This window comes from Amblyomma americanum, chromosome 1 (assembly GCF_052857255.1).
Source record: "Amblyomma americanum isolate KBUSLIRL-KWMA chromosome 1, ASM5285725v1, whole genome shotgun sequence".
NCBI lineage: Eukaryota > Metazoa > Arthropoda > Arachnida > Ixodida > Ixodidae > Amblyomma > Amblyomma americanum.
In genome coordinates, this window is record NC_135497.1 from 554,590,788 (window position 1) to 554,614,492 (window position 23,705).

The 23,705-nt window shown below is 46.4% G+C and overlaps 1 protein-coding gene across 2 annotated transcripts; it reads left to right on the forward strand.

The window, feature by feature from the left end:
- The first annotated feature begins 8,530 nt into the window (after positions 1 to 8,530).
- Positions 8,531 to 21,078, forward strand: LOC144116344 (uncharacterized). 2 transcript variants are annotated; one of them, XM_077651091.1, is made up of 6 exons: positions 8,531 to 8,607; positions 9,247 to 9,434; positions 17,013 to 17,174; positions 17,343 to 17,535; positions 18,237 to 18,344; positions 18,498 to 21,078. In XM_077651091.1, exons 3-6 carry the CDS (start codon positions 17,149 to 17,151, stop codon positions 18,831 to 18,833), a joined length of 663 nt encoding a protein of 220 aa, XP_077507217.1. In that variant the 5' UTR covers positions 8,531 to 8,607; positions 9,247 to 9,434; positions 17,013 to 17,148; the 3' UTR covers positions 18,834 to 21,078. The 2 variants fall into 2 exon arrangements, with proteins under 2 accessions (XP_077507217.1, XP_077507216.1); XM_077651090.1 differs by lacking the exon at positions 8,531 to 8,607 and having other exon boundaries at positions 9,200 to 9,434.
- Positions 21,079 to 23,705: the final 2,627 nt, after the last annotated feature.

Here is a 23,705-nt window from a genome sequence, read left to right on the forward strand (position 1 = left end):
CTTCGTGTGCAGATGCTTGGCCAGCGCTTCCGCCGTTACGTCCTGCTGAGCCTCCTCAGTGCAAGCTCCCATCGCCGAGCTCACCTGTCGTTAGAGAAGGGCACCCAGAGCAAGATCGCTAAGCCCTCGTGATCCTCTGGACGGTGGTCAACGCCATTCGCCCTCTGATACAGGCCCTGCAATCGTCAACCTCCCGAAGCGTCTTACTGGTGCTGGACTCTCTTGTTCCAGCACTACAAGATCTTTAAAACAAAATGGCTGGCCAGCTTCCCACGTTTTGTGAGGAAGTAAGGAGCGCTGCGGTATTCCAGTGGAACGCAAGAGGCCTAAAGTCACGAATCACAAGTTTTCGGCAATATGTTTTCAACAACCACTTCCCGATATTAGTCATCTGTGAACCTAACTTATCCCAAGCAATCAGGCTTTGAGGGTACGAGCCCTTCTTTGCTCCGACATGCGGGGAGCGCAGCAAAGTTCTGGTCTACATCCGCACCGACATAACGTACGTTTGCTGCAAAGTTCAACCGCAACATGACAACCAGTACGTGTGTTTCATAGTCAAAAAAGGATCCATAGATTTCACACTGATTGCAGCGTGTCTCCCCCTCCTCTCAATTGGACTGCGAGAGGTTGAAGACAATTATGGAGGCAACCCGGGCTCCTTGGATTATTAGCAGAGATTTCAACGTCCACTACCAACGGTGGGGAAGTCCTATAGTCAACGACAGAGGGATGAATCTGGCCTTATTCGCTTCAGAAAATGAACTTTACGTAATGAATGGCGGCCGCCCGACATACCTTCGAGCCAGTTCATACAGCAGTTGCCTCGACCTGACGCTAGTTTCGCGGTCTCTGCGCCGGCGTGTCCAGAGGTTTTGTGATGTGGAGACCCACGGGAGTGACCACATACCCACTTACCTCAAGATTCCAGGTCTTGGGGCGTCCGGCCCAGCTAAACACGCGCACATCGATTGGACGGCATTTAAAACTCGAATGGAAGAGGCGTGCAAAGAAGACCTCACTTCCAGTTTGGAGGACATTATAGCAACAGCAATGAAGGCTGCTAGAGGCTTCCTCACGTCAACTAGAATGCGCACCGAATTTGATGTCGAATTCGACCACCTACGTGCTATTCGGCGGTGTGCAGAAAGACGTTACAGACGGACCAAATGCGTAAGCGACCTCAGAGAGGCGCGTCGTGTGCAGAGGAAAATCAAGCGACGAATGGAAACTCTGGCGGAACAGCGCTGGAAGTTCTTCTGTCAATCTCTGGATCCTCGAAAGCCCACGTCCTTCATTTGGCGGGCAGTGCGGGGGCTTCGAACGCTTCCGCAGCAAAGACAGCCTTTCTAAGCGTTGGCTCTACATCAAAACCGTCACCAGATTTAAGTTGCAACTGACTTCTGCAGGGCAATCGCGGGTGCAGTGACTACCTCGGGTTCCCAGCGTGCTCCTCCTGCATCACGGGATTCAGCGATGGATGCTGTATTTACTCGTGAGGAACTTGATGCTGCCCTTGCAGAAAGTAAACGTTCGTCTGCACCAGGTCCAGACTGCATTACATATGCTGCGCTGTGGCACCTTGGCCATGACGTGCGTAGAGAGCTACTCGACCTTTACAACCACTCGTGGCAAGACGGAGTTGTTCCTCCCCAGTAGACATCCAGTCGCATGATACCATTACTAAAACCAGGGAAATCCCCGCTCGACCCGTCATCATACAGGCTAATAGCTTTGGCCAGTTGTGTGGGAAAAGTCATGAAAAGAATGGTTCTGACGCGTCTTGAGTGGTACCTTGAGCACAATAACGTGTATCCTAATACCATGGCGGATTTCCGACGGGGTCGCTCCTCTATAGACAACGTCATTGATCTTGGGTCCACAGTACAGCAACATAAACGCCAGAAGCGCATGTGCGCGGCACTTTTTCTGGATATCAAAGGTGCGTACGATAACGTGGCACATGAAGCCATCCTTGATGCGCTAGAGGCTCTTGGAATCGGTGGACGGATGTATAGGTGGATCCAAAGCTATCTGACCAAAAGGACATTTTTATTATGTGTGAAGGCGGCTCCACACCCGTGCATTACACCTACCGGGGCGTGCCCCAGGGCGGAGTGCTCAGTCCTACTTTGTTTAATCTAACACTTATAAGACTCCAGGAGTAACTACCTAATACCGTCCATATCTATATGTATGCCGATGACATCTGCATCTGGGCCTGCTCTGTGACGCGTCTCCGGGTGCGAGCAAGACTTCAGCGGGCAGCAACCATACCTTCCTCCTATCTCTGAGAGCAAGGTCTGAGCGTGTTAGCCGAGAAGTGCGCTATAGTGGCATTTACGCGCAAAAGTATGACTCGTTGTCCGCTAACTATTGACGGCCATGTCATTGCCTATCGTGCATCTCATCGTTTTTAGGAATTGTTATAGATCGGAATTTATCATGGAGCCCACATTGCAGCATTGTAAAGAAAAAGCTAATCTCTAGCTATCACACACCTGCTCAGATTTCTTGGCGGCAAATCATGGGGCTTGTCGATTCTATCAATGCTGCAACTCTACAAAGCACTCTTTTTGGGATTTTTTCGGTATAGTGCACCAGTGCTTTCAAGCACATGCAAGACGAATTTGCGTGCCCTTCAAACTATACAAGGTCAGGCACTTCGCACATGTCTGGGTCTCCCCGCAGCGCATCAACAGTTGCTACCATTGCAATCGCCCAGGACTACCCACTCTCGACGTATATAATCCCCGAGAGCCTGCGGCATCTAGCAAGGATTCCCCAGCACCACCTTGTGTCAGTGGCGGATCAAAGACCACACGCAGCGTTTTCAAAGATTATAGCAGCCCACCAGTCGTCCATCCCATCACAGTTCAGCACAGCCTTCCTCTGCGCTGTGATGTCTGCGGGAGCCATGCGTGCGCCTTACAATTCCGAACATAACGAAAAATCGAACTTATCGGCACCGGCCTTTAAACGGTTGACACTCTGCCTACTCCACGCCGCATAAAGTGACCGCAGTCATGCGTATACAGATGGTTCATTCATTCATTCATTTATTGATACTGTGAGCCTTTCTCAGGTTATTACAGGAGTGGAAAATCTAATAAATACATATTCGAAACAAGGTACATTTCACAACTACGACATCGACACAAAAGACATTAAGAAAAAAATTAAACAGTAAAGAAAACACATGTTTTCTTTACTGTTTCATCTCAGGTCAAGTCTCAGGCGCAAGTTCAACCTACGCCGTGGTCATTCCTGCGAGAAATACCAGTATTATCCAGCAAACTTCCCATAGGACAACCTCCACCGGGGCAGAATTGGCCGCACTTCGTGCGGCTGTGCAGTACATCGGTGCACAAACACCCAACCAATGGGCTGTGTTCTGTGACTCAAAAGCAGCCCTACAGTGTCTTAATTCTGCTTTACGCCATGGCGACCACGATCTACTCGTAGCTGAATTAAGACATCTCCAACACCAGGGGCAGGAAGGTTCTCATGACATCGTCTTCCAGTGGATACCGGGACACTGTAGCATTGTTGTAAACGACGCAGCTGACGCTGCAGCTCGAGCGGCCCACGGCAGTGCCAGCATTGTCCATCTTGAGAAAACGAAGCAACACGAAAAAACGGGGACGAAAAAGACACACATACGACAGCATTCGTCCTGTCGTATGTGTGTCTTTTTCGTCCCCGTTTTTTCGTGCTGCTTCGTTTTCTCAAGATGGATGATTACCAACTGGCCCAAACTTCGGTGCTTTTGCGCAGCAGTGTCCAGATACCGTGGACAAGAGCCGACGCAGCAAGACATCTGCGAATGCTTGGCCGAAGAGAGCTTTTAGCGTCATGGCCCTCTAGTAGCAACTCCACATGCCGTCTGCACCGCCTAGACCCCTTACTCCGACTCAGTCCTCCGTCGGGCCTCTCCCGCTGCGATGCTACGCTGTTGTGTCGCCTGTGGCTGGGAGTGGCGTGCACAAATGCCTACTCCCACTTAATCGCAATGGCAGACTCTCCTGCGTGTAGAAACTGTGGAACATATCCTGCTTGAGTGTCCTGCGTATGCTAACGAGCGTGCGTACTATGAACATTGCATGCAGAAGCTCTGCCCAGTGCCCCAAACAATGGACAAAGTTTTAGGCCCCTTAGCCTGCTTCAGGCAACAGAGACTTGCAATGAACTTTCTTTTTACATATTTAAAAGACATTGGACATCTCGATAATCTCTAAATTCACTTGCAGGTTACCTTCATGCATTCTTCTTGTAGTGAACTTCGTCAGCCCATTCGTCGGACTATGCACTCCATCATTCCATAGGTTACATCAATACTCGCCACTGCATCCTTAGTACCCATTTCATGGCTGCATTTTATTTTATCTTCGTTTTTTTTCACCTCTTCCACGCTGCTCTCCTTCAGTCTTTATCTCCCAAATTCCCCTCCCTACGCAGAGTAGCATGCCAGCGATATTGAAACGCCGGCTAAATTCTCTGTTTCTTCATTAAAGAGTCTCTCTCTCTCTCCTGCGTGTGAGATGTGTGGGTGCGATGAAACTATAGAACACCTTCTTTGTAACTGTCCTCGGTTTCAGCCTGAGCGTGCACTCCTGGCTGAAACTCTCCGCCGTTTAGATCCTTGGCCCCTTACTGAAGTCAAGATTCTGGGTCCTTGGAGTAAGCCTTCGTCGCAGAGGACAACTTTGAAGACACTTTTCAAGTTCTTGAAGGACCCAGGACTGAGTGCAAGGTTGTGAACTTTCAGTGTGTGCCCTGTGTACCCTGCAAGGAATGGCCAACGGACATGTGAAAAGGGGATCATCTCCCTTTGCTCTCTCCCCATTTCTATCTCTCCCTCTGTTCCCCTTCCTACGTGTAGGGTAGCATACAGGGCGCTGCCTAGTTAACCTCCCTGCCTTTCCGTTTGTCTTCCTCTCTCTCTCCATTACCCCGTATCCTAGTCTGCCGACTCATTAACCTAATTACACACCCCGAGATCAAAGCGCCATCTGTGGCTGCAAATAGAAAACAGTTCTCAGAGGAACCAGCGCATCCTCTGAGATCATGACCTACCAACTAGCTAGAAAACAGCGCATCTCGCATTGAGACTTGTAGCGTCATCTATAATAGCATTGTAGAAGCAACCACCTGCCACGTGCCAATGATGACGTCACGGTCAAATATGGTGGATAGAGGTGGAACTATGTGAGTATGACGTCAGGGGACGAAATGGCGGCATAGTTTCGGTTTTTTTTAATACATGAGAGCCATTAAAATTGGTTGTGCCCTCTTAGGGGAGGGCGCGCATGTTCCAGCAGCGTTCCGAACAACGCCTCAATAAAACTATGCCTGTCAGTTCCGGCGCCACACAATAGGACCGCTGTGGACGCCGCGGTTAACGTGCCGCTCGCAACGCGGCGCTGCTAACTGCCACTACTCCGTCGTTCAGAACGCTGCTGGAACATGCGCGCCGTCCCCGACTTGCGCTGCTAATGTTGGTTGTAGAGTTGTATATCGCACTACATTTAATTTAGTTCGTCGAGTATGCTAACGAAGCGCTGTTCAAGTGCTTTTACCGCGAATATTTAAAGTGATGCAAGCGATATGACTGCGTGGCATAGCCGCCGCGTCAGTCGCGAGCAGTTTCGTTTGTTCGTTCAGGTGTTGTTTTGATGTTGACTAGCCCACTAGCCAAACACATCAGCTGTCGCTCACGGGGTTGGGCAGAAACGCAAAGCGTAATAATAGCCAAAAACTGTGCTTTTCCTCGATTTTGTGATTTGCCCTGCTTTTTAACAAGCTTTCGGTTTGTTCCCATGGCCCAAATTTTCTTCCATTCAACCACATGATACATTTAACAATCGACCATTTATTTCAGTACTTATCTCAACTTGTCTGGCTGCAACTGGTCACATAGCATGCTACAATTTTAGCAGCTTCAGTGACAATGGTTTCTTAATTTACATACATCTTGGCGACTGAATTCTTGTCTGTGATATTAAAAGCATATGGTTAGTCAGCAGCGGTTCTTCCTGCGGCCTGGCTCTTCGTTCTTGCGCACCAAAATGGGCATGTCCACAAGCCCGTCAACAGCATGTTCCACACTTGTTTCTAGCGGTTTGGAAATGGATTTCCTGTGAAACAGCATTATGTCGACAAACCGCTTGATGTCCAGTACCTATCAAAACAGACACTATTGCTCTTTGGTTGGATACTTTAGTCCATCATGCACGTCCTTGGTGTGCAATCAGCCCATCAATAGGGGTGTTGCCCTTTGGTTTTTCCACAAGTTGAATGCAGGTCTCGCAGCTTAGCCTTTCTGACAGGACCCTCACCAGATATCCACCAATAAGGGTATACACTAGCCACTTCAGGGTTGGGGAGCCATGGTGTAGTGCAAAGATCTCGCAATCTGTTCTTTGCTGCTGATGGAAAAAAACCCTTGCTTGTACAGCTGCGTTAATTTCTGGGTGTCTCTATTGGTAACCGCTGCATCAGTACAGAATGAGGCTGAGCTGTTGACATTGCTTCGAACTGATGCAGACACAATACCGGCCTTCAACATCTTCTCAAGTCCGCTGAGTACATCCCATGAAGCACATAACTTCTATAAAACGCATCCAAACAACTCCAAACATCTAGCAATATCTAGCTCTAGATTGAAACGTTTAAAAAACATCTCAGCAATGGAGGTTTATCCACAAATGGTTTAAAAACGCACTCCAAAGAGGTTTATTCACAAACGTTTTAAAAACATACGACAAAAGAGGTTTACTCACAAGCGTTTTGAAAACTTCCCTATATATACGTTTTCCACGCAATGTTTTAAAATTTTCCCGGACGAGAAGTATACTTGGGAACGTATACAGGTATATATGAAACTGCAGGTGTGAAACTTTTCAGTGTAAGAGAAATTTGGGAGGCGAACCCCTGCTACTTCCAGTTTTAATGCCAAGCAATTTAGTTTTTTATTGGACACTTATATAATAAACTATGGCAGAGACTGATGAAGCGGGTTTTTTTGCCTCATTTGCATGTGTATTTATGCTGCAAAGAGCAGCTGTTTGCCCTTTGCAGTTCGACCTATACTGCACATATCTGAGCAAACAAAATCTGCAGCACTAAAAAAGCATGAGCATGCACTAAACTTAATGAAATAACCCAGTAAAAAACAATGGGTCCAGTTGGGCATACCATTCGGTTCCAAGTGGAACCAGTTGAACCCAATTAATTTGTCAGCCAGTTGGGCTTATCGGTCTACTTGGGTAGTCCATTTGGTTTCCCTAGTTCCAGTTGGGCATTCTAATTGGTTCTGCGTTTCCAACTCGATTACCCAACTGGTTTGTGAGGTTCCAATTGATTTCGGCACTCCCAGTTGGATCGCCCAACTGTAACCATTTGAAATCAATTGGGGCTCCCAGTTGGAAGCAAGAACACCAATTGGAAGCTGATCCCAGAACTGGAAGCTCCAGTAAGTTTCCACTGGGCGATCCAATTGGAAAATCTAAGTGTAAGTCAATGATGTCCCTCGCTCTGTATATATATTTAGCTGGCTATAAAACAGAACACTAGGCTAATTAGGTTCTTGTAAAAGAGATAGCAGCTTAATTTCTTGAACTCTTTTCATCACTTCCACCATCACTGCGGACGTTCTTAAATTAGATAGTTTCGCTTAACGTTCACCCGCCACTGGCTCCAGCTAGAAGGTATATATAAGTGACTGCAAAAGTGTGCTCGGTGGATTTACGTTGAGAACTTGAGTTGGTATACAGCGTGTGACTCTATGTGTGTAATGCACGCTTGTTGCTCTCTCTTGATTTTCATAACGACGTGTATTTATAATTTCAGTTCCCTTGTAGAAATGTTGGCAGCAGTCTCACAGCAGTCAGAAGGCCAATTGATTCCAATACAATTCTTTTTTTTTTGCTGACCAGTTCAAACCATTTGAGTCGAATAGGTATGCCAATTGAGTTCAATTGGTGGGCCATTTCGTCTGGTTGAGAGTTCAATTGTTTCTAATTGGAAGCACCAGTTGGGCTCATTTGGTTGAGCCCAATGGGTGCCGAAAACACATTTGATTTTCGACCCATTGGTTTCAACTGTAAATTTTCCAACTAGACCCACTGGTTCTTTTCTTAACTGGGATCCCACTGGTTGATTTTAGAGGGTTCTAAATATATAGCATACTGATCTTGAGACTATAGGCTTATACCCCTGTCGCACTAGCAAATTCAATGTCATTCCAATCGAATGTCATTCGATGCCTCGAATGTCATTCGGTGTCTTTCGGTGCTACACGGTAAAAAATAATGTCATTCGCAAATGATGGCAGTGACGATCAGTGAAAAAAATGGCAAAATTCAAACACATCAACGCGCATAAAATATGTTATAAATTGTTGTGTAGTGTTTTGAGAGCGGGTGAGAACATTTCTGTGCAATATTATAAGCTTAAAATATTATTGCTGGCCATTCTGCGGCACTTCAGCCATCAAAAGCCAAGCCAAGTACAAAGTCAACCACAAATCCGAAAAATGTAAACAAACAAAATGGCTGACACGGTGGCGCAAGGCGACGCGTGGAGCGTGGAAATGACTTCTGAAAGGTGAGGTGTTCAGTGACATCTTTAAGTACTTCCGAGCTAAACGAACATGTAACGCCAGTCAGCAAGAAACACGCAACCCAAAATAATAGGCGGTCGCGGGAAAGGCCCTGCTTCACGGTCGGCTGCTGCCTTTGGCTGCTGCTGGGACCGAGAATAATAGCTATCCACAACTACAAGTGTGAAGAAGTTCGCACCAAAATTAACATTTTTTAGAAGAACTAAATAAATGCAATTTCTAACTTTGACAGTGCGCACACGATTTTTTCGCGTCGCTTGTTTCTGCTGCGCGTATGGCGTCCAGAGTACACATTCGGTTCGACATCGAATGCGAATGAGTTTCGTGAATTCATTCGATAGCGAATGTCCTTCGAGCCTAATGACATTAAATGTTCCCGTGTAGCAGCAGATTAATCGCATTAGGTGCGAATGCCATTCGAAACGAATGACAATAAATTTTCTATTGTGACAGGGGTATTAATTTCATATAAGCTATGGGGCTCCCAAGCTCAAGTTTGACGGCGCGACAGCAGCGCCGCTTCGGCGCGAGGCGAAGTTGTAGTGAGTGCCGCGCCTAGGAAAACCAAGCGCAGCGGCGCGTTTAACAGCGCCAAACGCTAATCTCGCGTGATATTATTGCAGTTTTTGCAATGGCATCAGCTTCTTCGTGTTCACGGAAACCTCGAAGCCATTACTGTTATGTTGTGGAGTACCATAACAGTCTGCACAACACGAAGAACCGGGAACCGCCGGTGAAATTTTACCGCTTCCCTGGCAAGCGGTGCGAGAAAGAGGTGCCAAGCGTGGATCTCAGCAGTCCGCAGAATCAAGTAAGTGTTTCCTTTGCGGTAGTATGAGCTTAATTCGTATCGCACAGCAATACTAGTGATCCCAGTCATACCTGTGAGGCAAACTAGCGCGAAGACTGGCTTAACCCGCTACCGATGCGTACGGCAGTTGAATGTGTGGATGGGCTCTTATGTTTATCGCGCACTTGAAGGCAGCGCGCGTTTTTAGCAGGTAGATGGTAATAAGTATGACAGTTCAGCATAATTTGCAGGCTAGGAAGTTTAGTGGGTTTTTGATGCAATCTAGATTAGCAGCGCGACAGGACGAAGCACCGAAAGAAAAGAGACGCTTGTATCGCTTTTCGTGTTTTTCGCGGTGCTTTTCGAAATGGCACTAAGATATTTGACAGTTTTCTTTTCGGCTGTAGTTAGTGACAGGTCATGAAAACACCGGATTGTTGGCTTCGCCCGGTAAGTGTGTCGTGATAAGCGAATTCATCGTCGTCAGCTGATTTATGATGGAGGGCCGTGGTAGGGCGGCGGCTTTTTAAGTATGGACCTCCTGCATGTTTGTAAACAAACGAGGTGGCGCTGCAGTCGCTAGCGAGCTCGTAGGCAAAAGGTCGGGGAGTGGCGTCGCGGGTAGGTGTTGTGCGCGGGTTTTCAAGGCTTGTAGGCGCGTTTCCGGTTTCTGCGAATCACAGCAATGGTCGATGCTTCCAACTTAGTAATCTGTCGAAGTACACGAGCTCGCGTTGTCCACGTGCGGCCTATAAAGAGAAATAGTTTGCCATTGTGTATTGTATATATGGTTAGTAGTAAACATGTAGAAAGCGTTCCTGCCGTTTATTTACGCGCTAGGCATTGAATAAAACAAGTTTTGACACTCTGCACTAGCCGGAATGATTTTACTTCGGGACAGTAGTGAGGGGAAGTGCTGGCGTTGTTTCGCCGGAGCACACATGCGCTCATCGTCTGCTGACATACGTACGTGTCGCACTGCGCGAAAAGTGGGGACAGAGTCGTGTCCCCGATCTCCTGTCTCGCTTAGCGCTGTTTTTAGCCGCATGACCACGCACCAGCCAGGCCGACTTGTCCTCTTGTTAAGCTGGTCGATTTGGTGAAAATTTTTGATTTCTAGAATTATTTCCTTTCCTAGCCCTGAAGTCTAGTTTTGTGACGAAAAATTATAGCAAAATATTCAGTACAAATTTATAAATTACGCTTTTTAGAAGTGTGGTCGTCAAAAATTGTGAGGTAATTTCTTTGATTTCAGTGCCGCATTTCTTTGACCAAAGCGAAAGCGAAGATGTCATAAACGAGGGAATAAACTTTAAGGTTCGTTTTCTGACCTCTCACATTTTCTGCGACTGGATCACTCACCTTCGTAATTCGCATGAAAATCAAATGATTCCATTTGTCGCAAACTATTCCCGAGACGTTGAGCGTAATAAATCTCTCGATTTTTTCCCTACACGTGCGGTATTGTGTTATTTTTTGTAAGAAACGTTTTCATGTAACTATCCATGCATAAGTACTGATCATATAGAAAAACAACTAATCGCGTCATCATACAGAACAGGGCTTTATGCACACGCTGGCATAAAAAAAAAAACTGCGCACTATCTACTCAATTATTTGAGACCTAGCTTGGGGGGGACTTGACGACGGTGTTAATTATAATTACCCAGAACTGCGCCAGGTGTAGCTATAAATAAAAGCAATGACTGAAACTAGCGTAGGAATTTCATATTTGCACCAAGTTTAGTTACATATCGCATGCATGAATAACGAAAACACTTTTCATGCCGCGTCCCCTCAATCTCGCCACGTGTCTGTTAGTAGCACGCCTGCGGCTGCTTCTTTCCAAACAAGCTTCGCGATCATGTATTACCTCATGAAACATGACACATGCATGATGCAATGAAAAGGCATATGGCGTTTAGCACACTTAAGGTTGTAATGTTGTAGCGTGCGGCAGCCGAGCGGCCGCACCAAAGAACCAGCGAAGACCGGTGCAGGACAAGGAATCAGCGTTTATTTGTCTGACGCTTCTTTTATACGCAGCGGTTGCTTATCCGCTGCTGCTATCAGTGCGCGTCATGGCAAAAGACGCGTCATGCACTTGACGCTATCACATTCCTTCCCTCCAAGATCTTCGCCTCCACTCATTAGCTGCAGTGGCGGAAATCGTGGGAGGTATATCGGTCTGGTGGTTCCCGGGCGCGCTGGCTTCTGCGCAGTGTTGTTGGTGGAGAGTCGGAAGGCGCTTCAGCTTGCGCCTCAGGACGTGCGTTGTGAGCAGCTGGCAGCTGCAATTCTTGCCCGTCTTGTGGTGGCGGGGTCGGGGTTGGTGCATCATCGCGAAGAGGGGGTACTGCCGCGTCCGCGTCGTGCTGCGCCTCTTGTGGTGGGGAGGGGAGCGTCTCCTGATGACGCTCAAGGTCGTCGGTGTCGGGTCGTCTCGGGGCTTCCGCCCCGGTGTCCAGTCCTGCATACTGGAAAGAGCTGCGCGATCGCAAATGATCAACATGAACGTACCGAACTGTGTTCTGAGTCTCTACGAGATAGGTCACAGTGCTGACTAGCCGCACTATACGCCCTTCCGTCCATGACACCTTCTCTTGCCGGACAGTCTTCACGTACACCCAGTCTCCTTCCTTAAACGAACGGAAAGTTGATCTCCGTTGGTCATGCTGCTGCTTTAGCCCTTCTTGCCTACTCTGCATGTCATCCCGAAATGATGGTCTTAGTAATGACAGTTTGGTGCGTGGAGTTCGTTTCAGAAACAGTTCAGCCGGACACTTGCCAGTTGCCGTGTTAGGGGTTGTCCTATACGCCAGCAGGAAGTCGTCCAATCTCTCCCGCATCGATCTGTTGTTACCTCCCTTGTTGTCGTGCAGAAGCTGCTTACGAAGACTCCTTTTTACAGTTTGCACCGACCTTTCGGCAGCCCCGTTGGACTGCGGACGGTATGGCGGGCTGTACGGGCGTCGGATGCCACAGGCATCGAGGAAGTCCTAGAACTCCTGCGCTGAAAACTGGGGGCCGTTATCAGAAACCAGTTGTTCAGGGTATCCGTAAGCAGCAAACAGACTTCGCAAGCGCTCGATAGTTTTCGCGGCTGTAGTAGAGCGCATAGGAAACACTTCGATCCACTTTGAAAACGAGTCCACGCACAAAAGAAATGTCGTTTTTTCAAAGTCAAAAAAGTCCACATGCACTCGCTGCCAGCAGCGGGCTGGAAACGGCCATGGCTCGAGTGGAGAACGGGGAGCGCTATTTTGCATTTGTTGGCAAATGCTACACGTTTTTACCGTGTTTTCTATCTCTGCGTCTAGCCCTGGCCACCAGAGCAAGCTACGTGCGAGCATCTTCATGCGTGAAGCACCGGGGTGTTCCGTGTGCAACAGACTCAACACTGCATTTCTCATCTTTGTTGGCACAACAACACAACTGCCCCATGTGACGCATCCCGCTTCCAGCGACAGCTCCGCACGTCTGTTATAGTACGGTACAAGTTGAGCATCTTTGATTTGTGCTGGCCAACCTTCAAGCGTATATCTGTAGACTTTGCTGAGAATGCCGTCATACTTGCTAGCTTTGGCAACGTCTTTAGCCGTCAGTGGCGTAGTTTCAAAAACAGCGAGCGTATGTGTCTCATCAACGCTGTTTTCGGTTGCAACAGGCAGTCTGGACAGCGCGTCCGCCACTTCCATTTGAGATCCTTTCCGATATCTCAAGTCGTAGCGATAAGAAGCCAGGATTAACGCCCACCGTTGCATTCGAGCAGCCGCCAAAGATGGGACCTGCTTCCGTGGCCCTAAGATGCCTAGTAATGGTTGATGATCCGTGAACAACGTGAATGCCCTTCCATATAGGTAACGATGAAACTTCTTGAGAGCAAAGATTATTGCCAGCGCTTCTCGCTCGATCTGGGCATAGCCGCGCTCAGCTTGAGATAACGTCCTGGAAGCAAAAGCGACAGGCTTTTCTTGCCCACTGGGAAGTATGTGAAAAAGAACCGCGCCGAGCCCATACTGCGACGCATCACAGCTTAGAGCCAAGGGTTGCTTCGGATTGTAGTAAGCAAATACCGGACTGGTCGTGAGCAAGTTCTTTGTTTTTCGAAACGCGCGAGAACACTCGCTTGTCCATTTCCAACGCGTGCCCTTCTTCAGGAGCTCGTAGAGCGGCGCAGCCACAGTCGCCAAGTTCGACAGGAACTTGGAGTAGAATGTTACCATTCCCAGGAAAGACTTCAGTTCAGTACCATTTGTAGGCTCCGGTGCACGCTCTATTGCCCTTGTTTTCGATTCCAGTGGCTTTATTCCATCCGCTGAAATTATGTGGCCCAGATAGCGGACTTCACTGCAAAAGAGCTTGCATTTTTCCATGCGCAGCGTCACATGGTGCTCCTGCAATCGTGTCAAAACTTCTTCCAGCCTTTTCCGACATTCATCCTCACTTGAACCTCCAATGATGACACCATCAATATAACACCCTACTTGAGGGATACCCTTGAGAAGCCCGTCCATGAGCGACTGGAATATGGCAGGAGCACTGGCAATGCCGTAAGGGAGCCGCTGGTACTGGTAAAGGCCTTGGTGGGTGTTTATAGTTAAAATCGCCTTTGCATCGTCGGCAAGTTCTACTTGCTGGTAAGCGGCAGCAAGATCTAGGACGCAGAATACTTTTGAGCCTGCCAATGTTGTGAACAAATCTTCTGGCAAGGGAAGAGGGTAGTGCTCAGTCAGCAGCACAGGGTTCACCGTGACCTTGTAGTCACCGCACAACCGCACTTTTGCTCCTCCGTCTTTCGGTACCACTACCAGCGGAGTCGCCCAATCGCTTCTGGTGACCCTTTTCAGTACCCCCGCCCGTTCCAAGGCGTCTAGTTCTTCGGACACAACTTGCTTCAATGCAAAAGGCACGGGACGGGCCTTGCAAAATACTGGCTTGCTGTCTGGCTTCAAGAGGACCTGTGCTTTGTAGCCCGTTATCAGCCCCATCTGCGGTGAAAACAAAGCCTGAAACTTCTTAAGTTCCTCCACGGCGTCGTCTTGCTGTATAGCATGGACTTCCTGCCAGTTTAATTTCAGCTTCCTCAGCCAGTTGCGGCCGAGCAGACACGGCAACACTTTCCCACCGTCATCTTCTATCAGAACAGGTAGAACGTCAGTTTGATTAGCGTGCTCAACACGCACATCAGCCGACCCTACGACCGGCACTAGTTCTCCTGTGTACGTTCGTAAAGGAACCGTAGCCGTCGTTACTGTCAGATGGGGAAACTTACGAAGAAAAACTGACTTCGGCATGACGGTGACGGACGCCCCTGTGTCGATTTGCATCCTTAAGGCCTGTCCTTCCACCAGAACTGTGACATAGTATGCAGACTTATTTGTTGTCATACTGTATATTTCTTGCTCTTCGTCAGACTCATCGGCCGAGTTATCGATCGCATTCAGCGCGTTCGGTTTGCCTGTGCGCTGCCTGCACTTTGATTTCAAGTGACCTTGCTCTCCGCAGTTATGACACTTGTACTTGCGATATCGGCAATTATTGGCCGCATGGCGTTTACCGCAACGGAAGCACTCTACGGGCTCAGTCTTGCTTCGATAATTGTCCTTAGCACGGTAGCCTTGACTCAGAACATCAACTTCTAGTCCTGAGCGCCTTTGTGGTATACTTTTCAGCTCTTCTAGCTTTACTTGTTGAGTCCGGGTGGTGGCTAGTTCACGATTTAACGCAATTTTGCACGCCTCTTCGAACGTCAGCTTTTCAGCGGCAACCAGCTCACGCTGAGTGTCGACGCAGCGTAGCCCGGCGACTAGCCTGTCTCTAAGCGCTTCGTCGAGAAACTTGCCAAACTCGCAAGTTCTGGCCAGGTGCTTCAGCTGCACAATGAATTCGGCTACAGTCTCTTGCTCAAGTTGCAATCTTCGGTTAAATCGGCACCTTTCCGCAATCACGGCCTTTCGGGGACTGTAGTGTGTTTTCAGTAGCGCCGTGACCTCGTCATACGTTTTGCTGGCAGGGGAATTCGGAACTAGCAGGTTCTTCAATACTTCATACACTCGAGGTCCTACTACAGTCAGGAATACAGCTAGCGTCTTGCCTTCAGCCACATCATTTGCAAAGACGTAAAGCTCAAATCTTTCCAAGTAGGACTCGAAGCTGTCGCTCCTTTCGTCAAAAGTATCAATTTTTCCCACCTTCGCCATTGCAGCATCCGCCAGGCAGTCGTCTTCAGCAGCAACCGAAGAAAGCAGCCAGCCGCCTCGATCCCATCCTCGTCGCCAGTGTAATGTTGTAGCGTGCGGCAGCCGAGCGGCCGCACCAAAGAACCAGCGAAGACCGGTGCAGGACAAGGAATCAGCGTTTATTTGTCTGACGCTTCTTTTATACCAAGCGGTTGCTTATCCGCTGCTGCTATCAGTGCGCGTCATGGCAAAGTGACGCGTCATGCACTTGACGCTATCACAAAGGTACGCTATTCTAAGCACACCAACGCGACCGCGCAAGATTGACACAACTTACCAGACTTCTTTCTACTCGAATGAAATAATTACGTCGTCATATCAAGAAACAGTTTCAAGTAACTATTAAATGTCGCAAAATGCGCCATTTAAACGTGGTGTGCTATTAACAAAAAAAACGCATTCCTTGGGGGCGAGTGAACCTGTCGGCGCCCCGTACACTCCGGCTCAAGGTGGTAAGTACGTGTGCAGCTACATGTCTTTTTTTTTCCTTGAGCAATTATCAGCCTACTATCCTGAAGTTCAGGTGAATGAACGCAGTAACTTGCATGCTATTAAGTGCATTGAGTGGCAGTGCCTATCGACTCCCAGACTTCGCGCTTTACTACCGTGGCCCAATGCCTGTTAGCCAGTTTCTGAATGCGGCATTTATGCGCGAGAAACCTATCGAGGCTAATTTAATATTTTTTATGCTACTACGCGGATCCAGCAGTGACGCAGCTGGTCAATATATGCTGCTTCTGCAGTGCACAGGCTTGAAGCAGCCGCCGGTAACTGCGGCAGCTGCGGTAGGCACGGGCAAGCGGAACCTGTTTTGCCTACCATGCGAAAGTCGCTGCTAACATCAGCGCCACCGCATTTTCGTGACGTCGCGGGGTGAAGGAGGTCCATAGGTAGAAAAATAGTAGAAACGTCTTTGAATTTCATGACATGGTCAGTGACCGCATTCTTTTTTCTTTAATACAATGCCTGACCAGACGAACTTTCGTCGAACCATTGATTATGTAGAACAACTATCCATTATTAATCTCCTGAACAGCTTTTTCCAAGGATACTTTTTGTTTAGTGTTACCATGGCACGCTACTTTTGAGCTATATATTAATATTATGCTCACTTATTGGCTACAGCTCCTGACAGGCACTTTGATCAATAACATTTAATGCGGAGGTTCAGCGTCTTTGTTTTGGGATTGAATAGTTTTTTCGCACTGGGATTTTTCTTCAGTAATAAATATTACTACATTCTGCTGTTACATTAGAAAATGCAGTAAAGCACAGAATACAGCTTTAACAAATTTCTTTACGATTTTCTTGGCTTATGCCTGGTGTCTCACTACACTACGTACTGTTCTTTATGCAGTCCCGATGGCACCACATGGAAGCCAAATGCTTCATCAAGAATTTGCAGCGACCACTTCGTGGGCAACTCTAAGAGTGATATCAGTCACCATCCTTCGTATGTGCCCAGCATCTTCCCTTCAGACTACAGTAAAAAAATGTCAAACCAAGAGAGGGCAAAAAGGTATGTAAAAATGCCTTAGAAGTATGTATACCTGAATGTACGAGTGGCACAGACAATTCATAAAGAGCGGTAAGATGCATAGGTATCCTATCAAGATATTGTGTAAAGCATGTATTCATTCAGCTTTCAGAGGATGGCAGTCATAGTTTTTTTGTTTATACAACACAGGTGGCTGAAGCATTTTAAGCAAGCAGCATCATCACCTGAGGAAAATGATGTATCACGGCAGCAGCAGAAAGTGACGGTCAATGACTCCACTCCTACATATGCTGCTTATTCGGCGAACTCCATGGATGACCTGCAGCTTGCGTGTATGAACAGCACTGCAGCTGAAGCTCCCCTCCCAACACATGCTGATGTGGTAAGTACATCTTTAATTGCAGACACTTCAGTGTATCCAGAGAGCACCTTTGCAGCATTATAGAGCATTTTCACCATCACCTTCAGTTCTAGAAGCTATAACAAAGATAATGACATTCAAGCAGGTTTTGTTCTTGAGCTGCTAGACAAAACCTGCTGAACGTGGAAATTCTTTCTACTTGTGTGATGAATGGGGCTGGGGCAGCAGCCTCTGCTGCTCACTAGGCTGAAGTGTGGCTCTAAATGTTTGTTTGATACATAAATGATATGTTGTGTTTGGTGTTTAGGAATAAACGAGATAAAGGTAGTGCAGGTAATATGCTACCATAACAGGAATAAGCCTTGCGACTCATTACCAGGTATTCACATGTACCATGACAGCCGTGCTGCTTTGAAAACTGTTTTAAAGCACATGCACCTCCCATTGTCCAAATACAATGCAATCCAATGTGTTGCAACTGCTTGTAAGGAAAATGTGTGCCTTAGGGGAAGGGGAAAGCTGCGATTCGTGGAAATTTATATTTACCTAATTTGTAAGTTTTTGTGTTCATAAAGAAATTGTAACTACTGCAGTCTGTGAGATGTTCACCGTAGATTAAAAAGCCCTTGCGATGTGGCACTTTGTCTGGGGTTAGAATCGTACAGGGAAGCATCGACATAACTGTGCTTGAAGATTATACACCTTTAAATTTATTCTTTTAGGACTGCCAAACAGCACCCTCTTCTTCAGGAAGGCTGACCCTGCTTCTGTATGTGACCAATGGGAGTGAAGCATCCACCCAGGTGTCTCACACAGAACTGACAGACCAGGTTTGGCTAATCTTTATTTGTAGTTCAGTTCTAGAGACCTGTGTTCTAATGCAGTGCATTAGTCATTTTTATTAATTGCTTACCTTTAAAATGTTCCATTTAAGTAGGTGCCTTTTCAGCTTGGTTTTTAAATACTCATTTTCATCCTTGAAGGTGACCCTGACAGATGGATCATGGAAGAGAAGCTGTGGGTTTTCTGGATTTTCGTCTCTTGAAGACAACGAAGAAGCACTGCAAGACCTGTGTGGAGTCACACTGCCGGTTTTCTGCCTCCTACTAAACTTGATGCCCCGTTCTAGGTACAGAAGAAGTGATATGGCAGCTGAGGACAAACTGTGCTTGTTTCTTACAAAGCTTCGGCTCGGGATTGCCTATGCCGTGCAGGCAGTCATGTTTAATGTAACAGCAACGACAGCATCAAATGTGTTTGTGAAGACTTTAGACATTCTTAGTGTGGCCTTACAAAAGTGGATTTTTGTGCCTCCATGAGAGCTGATTAGCCTGTCTATGCCACCACCATTCAAGGAACACTACCCTAATTGTACATTCATAATTGACTGCACGGAAGTCCGAACTGAAACACCATCTAATCCTGAATGTCAGTATGTGATGTATTCAAACTGCAAGAGCGGCTACACTATAAAATTTCTTGTTGGGATCATACCAAATGGAGTGATTGCATTTGTGTCTAATGTGTATGGTGGGCGTCAGACGGATTCTTTTGTAACTCAAGATTCTGGGTTCTTGGAACTCCTGAAGCCAGGTGATTTAGTCCTTAGTGACAAAGGGTTTCCTAGCATAAGAACTACTGTTGAGGGGAAAGGTGCGGTCTTACTTATGCCTCCTTTTAATGCAGGAGGTGGTCAACTGTCTCAGGAAGCCATGGAAAAAACTTAAGAAATCGCATCCGTTTGCATTCATGTTGAGAGGGTTATTCAGAGACTAAAAATCTACCGCATTCTGAGCAACAAAATTCCTCTCAAGTTGATGCCACACATGAACAAAGTAGTTTCTGTGTGTGCTGCTCTTGTTAATATGCAGCCACCAATCAACAAGAAATAAGGCTGGTGTGTTCACCGCAACTATCATCATCGGTCCAATATGCCAACTGCAGGATGAAGGCCTCTCCCGTATCCCTCCACTTATGCCAGCTGCGGCTGCCTTAACCCCACAAGCTTCCTGATATCATATCCCAACCCGGATGTGTTGCACCTGCTGTGTTTACGTTCTCTTGGAATCCAGCCTGTTACTTTTAGAGACCATAAGCTAGCCCCTTTACTAATCAATGCCTTGCTGCCCATGCCCATTTTCTCTTCATCTCAAGTGGGGTGTTAGCAACTTGTGTTTGCTCCTTAATCCTCCCCACTCTCACGCTGCTCAAGCGACATGATGGACACACTTAGTTCACACCCAAGACCTGAATTCAGTTTTACTTCTCTGTAAGTTTTGATATGTGTTGCAGGCATCATTACTATATCGCTAAATGCATGTCCGCTTACCTGGTATAGTTGGGAAGGGAATCACTGGTTTCATGCTGATAAGTTGTTCCCTTTGCTTTGTCTGCTGGCACGATATTTGAATGCTTTGCACTTGCATTATATTTTATGGTATTTTCTGGCTCAGTGCTTTAATAAATCCAGCCTCCTTCAAAAGGCTCCAGGCTTTTGCCTTTCTCACTTTAGTGTCGAAGATCTTAAGCAGTTCTTCATTGTTTTAAAGTCGGTGGCTCAGCCTTGAATCAATAACAAATGAGCAGACATTCACTGTCGTATCGACTTCGAACCTGGCAATCTTTTTCGAAAGCTTATGCACTGTGCTTAAATACAAGAATTCAAATGACTTGCGTACTAGCCTAAACCACTTTGAAAAGGCCAGTGGATAGTGAAAAAGATTTTCTTGTGTTCACATATTAGTTGTTGTATTTGTTATTCTACTGCTATTTTAAATTATTTGCAAATAATTGTATTACTTACATTCCTTATGTGTTTTACTCATTTATGCATTTCACGTATTTGTATCATGCACTGGCACCTCTTCTTTGTACCTTTGGCACAACCAGCAAGTGCATTGTCGTGTGTGCAACAATAATGAACGAATGCACAGTGCCACTATTGCAATGCTAAGCTCTGCAGTGCTAGCAAATTATTTTTCTGACTGCTGTTCTCTTTCACGTGTGCCATGCCAATGACAGAATATTTTTTGCAATGTTACCTGATGGGATGTTTTTGCAGATTTATGCACAGCATGTGCACAGTGGCACTACCATTGTGTGGTATTTTATGTCAACATATTGGTTGTTGTTTTTGTTGTTCTATTGCTGTTTTTAATTATTTCCAAATAATTGTATTTCTTAGATTCCTTATGTGTATTACTAATTGATGCATTTCACGCATTTGTGTCATGCACTGGCACCTCTTCTTTGTACCTTTGGCACAACCAGTAAGTGCACTGTCAACTATGTGCAAAGAAAATGAACAAATGCACTGTGTCACTGTGGCAATGCTAAGCTCTGTAGTGCTTGAATATGTTTTTTTCTGAGTGCTGTTCTCTTTCACTTGTGCCATGCCAATGACAAGATTTTTTTGCAATGATACCTGATGGGATGTTTCTGCAGTGGCACTACTACCCTTGTGATATTTTATGTTCACATTTTGGGTTGTGGTATTTGTTGCCTGCTGTTTTTAATTTTTGCAGATAACTGCATTAAATACATTCCTTATGTGTATTTTACTCATTTTGTGTAAGGATCATTGTTTCTATGACATAACGCATTTATAAATCTGGAAGAAAGGCTTTATGTTTGGTCTTAAGTTGGTGAAATGATATAGTGTACCCAATAGAGCTGCAAAAAGCAAACTTTTATTTCTGAAAACGAGTACAATTAGTATCACTGGTTACAAAACCAAGTCACTCAAATAAGTTATTGTCGCTGTTCGGCATTTCACTATACACGCATAAATACTCCCAAAAATATTAAGATGTAAAACTGCCATGATTACTTGTGCTGTGTAAGAATGCAGTAACAATGTTTAAGGACTAGAAGATGGAGTGAAAATATTGCACTTAAAACAGAAAGCTTGATTTGTTGGCGTACTGAGTGCCGACTTACAAGAACCCTCTTTGCTTGTGAGTGGAAACAAAATAAATTATACTAAAGTCTAGGTAAGGTTTGGGATGAGAAATTTGAAATTAAAGTATTCCATCTTCGGGATGAGCTCAATCAAAAATGCTTCATCCCTCTTTACTGCTACAATCACAGATTTCTGAGGAGTGAAAACATGGAGTAGTGCCTTATTTAAATTCAAAACATACAGTTGTACCTGGATTTGGGTGTAGTATTGGTGGCTAGACCTAAGCTCAATTCGGTCATTTCGGAATTCCAGGTAGGGCAATTTTATAGACCTTTCATCGTAGTTGATGAATGGCGTATCTTTATATTTAAATGGGCACTTTATCTCCACGAGGACTGTCTCATTCTCAAGGTTCACAAGTCCATCAGGGCTACAACACAGCCATGGCTGCTCAGGCAGCACTACCAACCCTGTCTGGAGAGGGAAGGAATTAAAAATAATTTCGTGAAATAATAGGTTCTTCGCAAGGCAGAAGCACATATTATGCGCATTAGAAAAGCAAACAAACAAAATCGCACCTGAAATACGTGTGCCTCAAGCCGCCGCCTCAGCTCCTCTCGTGCTCTGGCTTCTGTGTTGATACCTGTTGAATATTCAAGTTTTCCATTTAATTCATCCACATGTCAATCACTTGATTTCAATGAACCTCATTTGTGCTTCAACTTTGCCTTCGACACATTTCATATATAACTTGAGATCATGCCATTGTCATCAGCTTTGCATCATAATGTGCAAGATAGAAGTTAGATCTTACCGTAACACATAGCAGCGTTCTTGAATGAGCGTGCAGTCCTCAGTTGCTCAGCAGCTTTTCTGTAGCCATCTTCATCACTTTTGGTGCGCACACAATGTGCTTTGGTGCTGCTAATCCGATACCAGCGTTCCTGAAGCCACCTGCACGTTTTAAACGAATGGTTTGAAATCAGCTGAAAGATTGCCTTCACTACCATTATAACTTACCGTGGACACTTTGCTTGGCCTTGTGTTAGGACAGACAGTTTACAGGGACTGCAAGAGAGGACCACGTCGGTTTGGTACTTAGCAGCCTCTAAGCTATTCATATCTATTGCAAGGTCCCTGCGCATGATTGTTGTTTTTTTTTTGCACTGTTGTCGACAACTTTCAGGCAGTGGTACACAGGCCGCCGTGCTGTTGATTTCAGCAGGTCTTCCAAAATTTCTTCATCGGCCACCTTCGAAGCTTGATCTACAATTTTGTTAAGCTCGTCCTGGCACACCAATTTTTCCGCATTCATGTGTCCCATTTCCAAAATTTCTTTCATCGAACTCATTATGTCCGGGTAGTTCAGTAGAATGGACGGAGATGCAGCCTTTGTGTTGGCCGAATTGCTGTCTTGACCTGTTATGCAAAAGGGACATAGACAAACATCCATAAGGTTACACACGTTCTGAACAAAGAAGTGCAACTTAATTTTAGTATAAATACAAGCTGTTTAGACATTCAGCGCAGCAAGATGCTAAATAATTGCAAGGCTTTAACGTTTCTGTTTGCTTCATATGCGAAGAGAAGCATGCGCACACAACTGAAAGTGTAGGAAATAACCTTAGACAGAATGCAATAGTGCTGAGACTCACAGGGAAAGAATGCCATCAAGTCTTGCTTCCGTGGCCTCTGGGGTTTCATGCTCGGTTTGCTTCACTGTTGAGGCTGGCTGGTGCAGGAAGTTTCCTCGTAGCGGTTGATGTAAAAGCACACCGCGGCGGCATGCTTGCACTGCGCTGCAATGCCCGCTTTACAAGTGCAGCGGCCGTCCTTTATGTGAAGCTCCTGCTTTGCATGAATTGACCAAGTTAGCTGTGGTGAAAAAAAAAGAAAGTGCCGCTTAAATTCACTCAGTCAACACTGTGACTGGATCATTGTTCGCAAGTCGAAAGCAGCCTTCAGTCACACTGTGACTCGTCCGCAGAAAATGATCACGCGAATTAATGCAATGTTTTGAGCTGCCTCCCCTACGCGACGACTCGGTGATTAGTGCCCTCGGCTGCTAACCCCGAGGGCGCGGGTTCGATTCCGGCTGCGGCAGCCGCGTTTCGATGGAGACGAAACTCAAGGCGCCCGTGTACTGAGTGATGTCAGTGTACGTTAAAGAATCCCAGGTGGTCAAAATTAAGCCCGACACAACAGTTTCACAGTTTAGAAATAAGTGTGTCAGAGTGCATGCCTCGACAAGTGCGCAGTTGTACACGCGCGGCCAAAAGTAAGAGCGGAG

Excerpts from the sequence above, each read along its gene's own strand:
- LOC144116344 (XM_077651091.1), top strand. The coding sequence starts at position 17,149 with ATGTCAAACCAAGAGAGGGCAAAAAG. Across the intron at positions 17,175-17,342 it reads AACCAAGAGAGGGCAAAAAG|GTGGCTGAAGCATTTTAAGC; the intron begins GTATGTAAAAAT and ends TATACAACACAG. Across the intron at positions 17,536-18,236 it reads TCCCAACACATGCTGATGTG|GACTGCCAAACAGCACCCTC; the intron begins GTAAGTACATCT and ends TTATTCTTTTAG.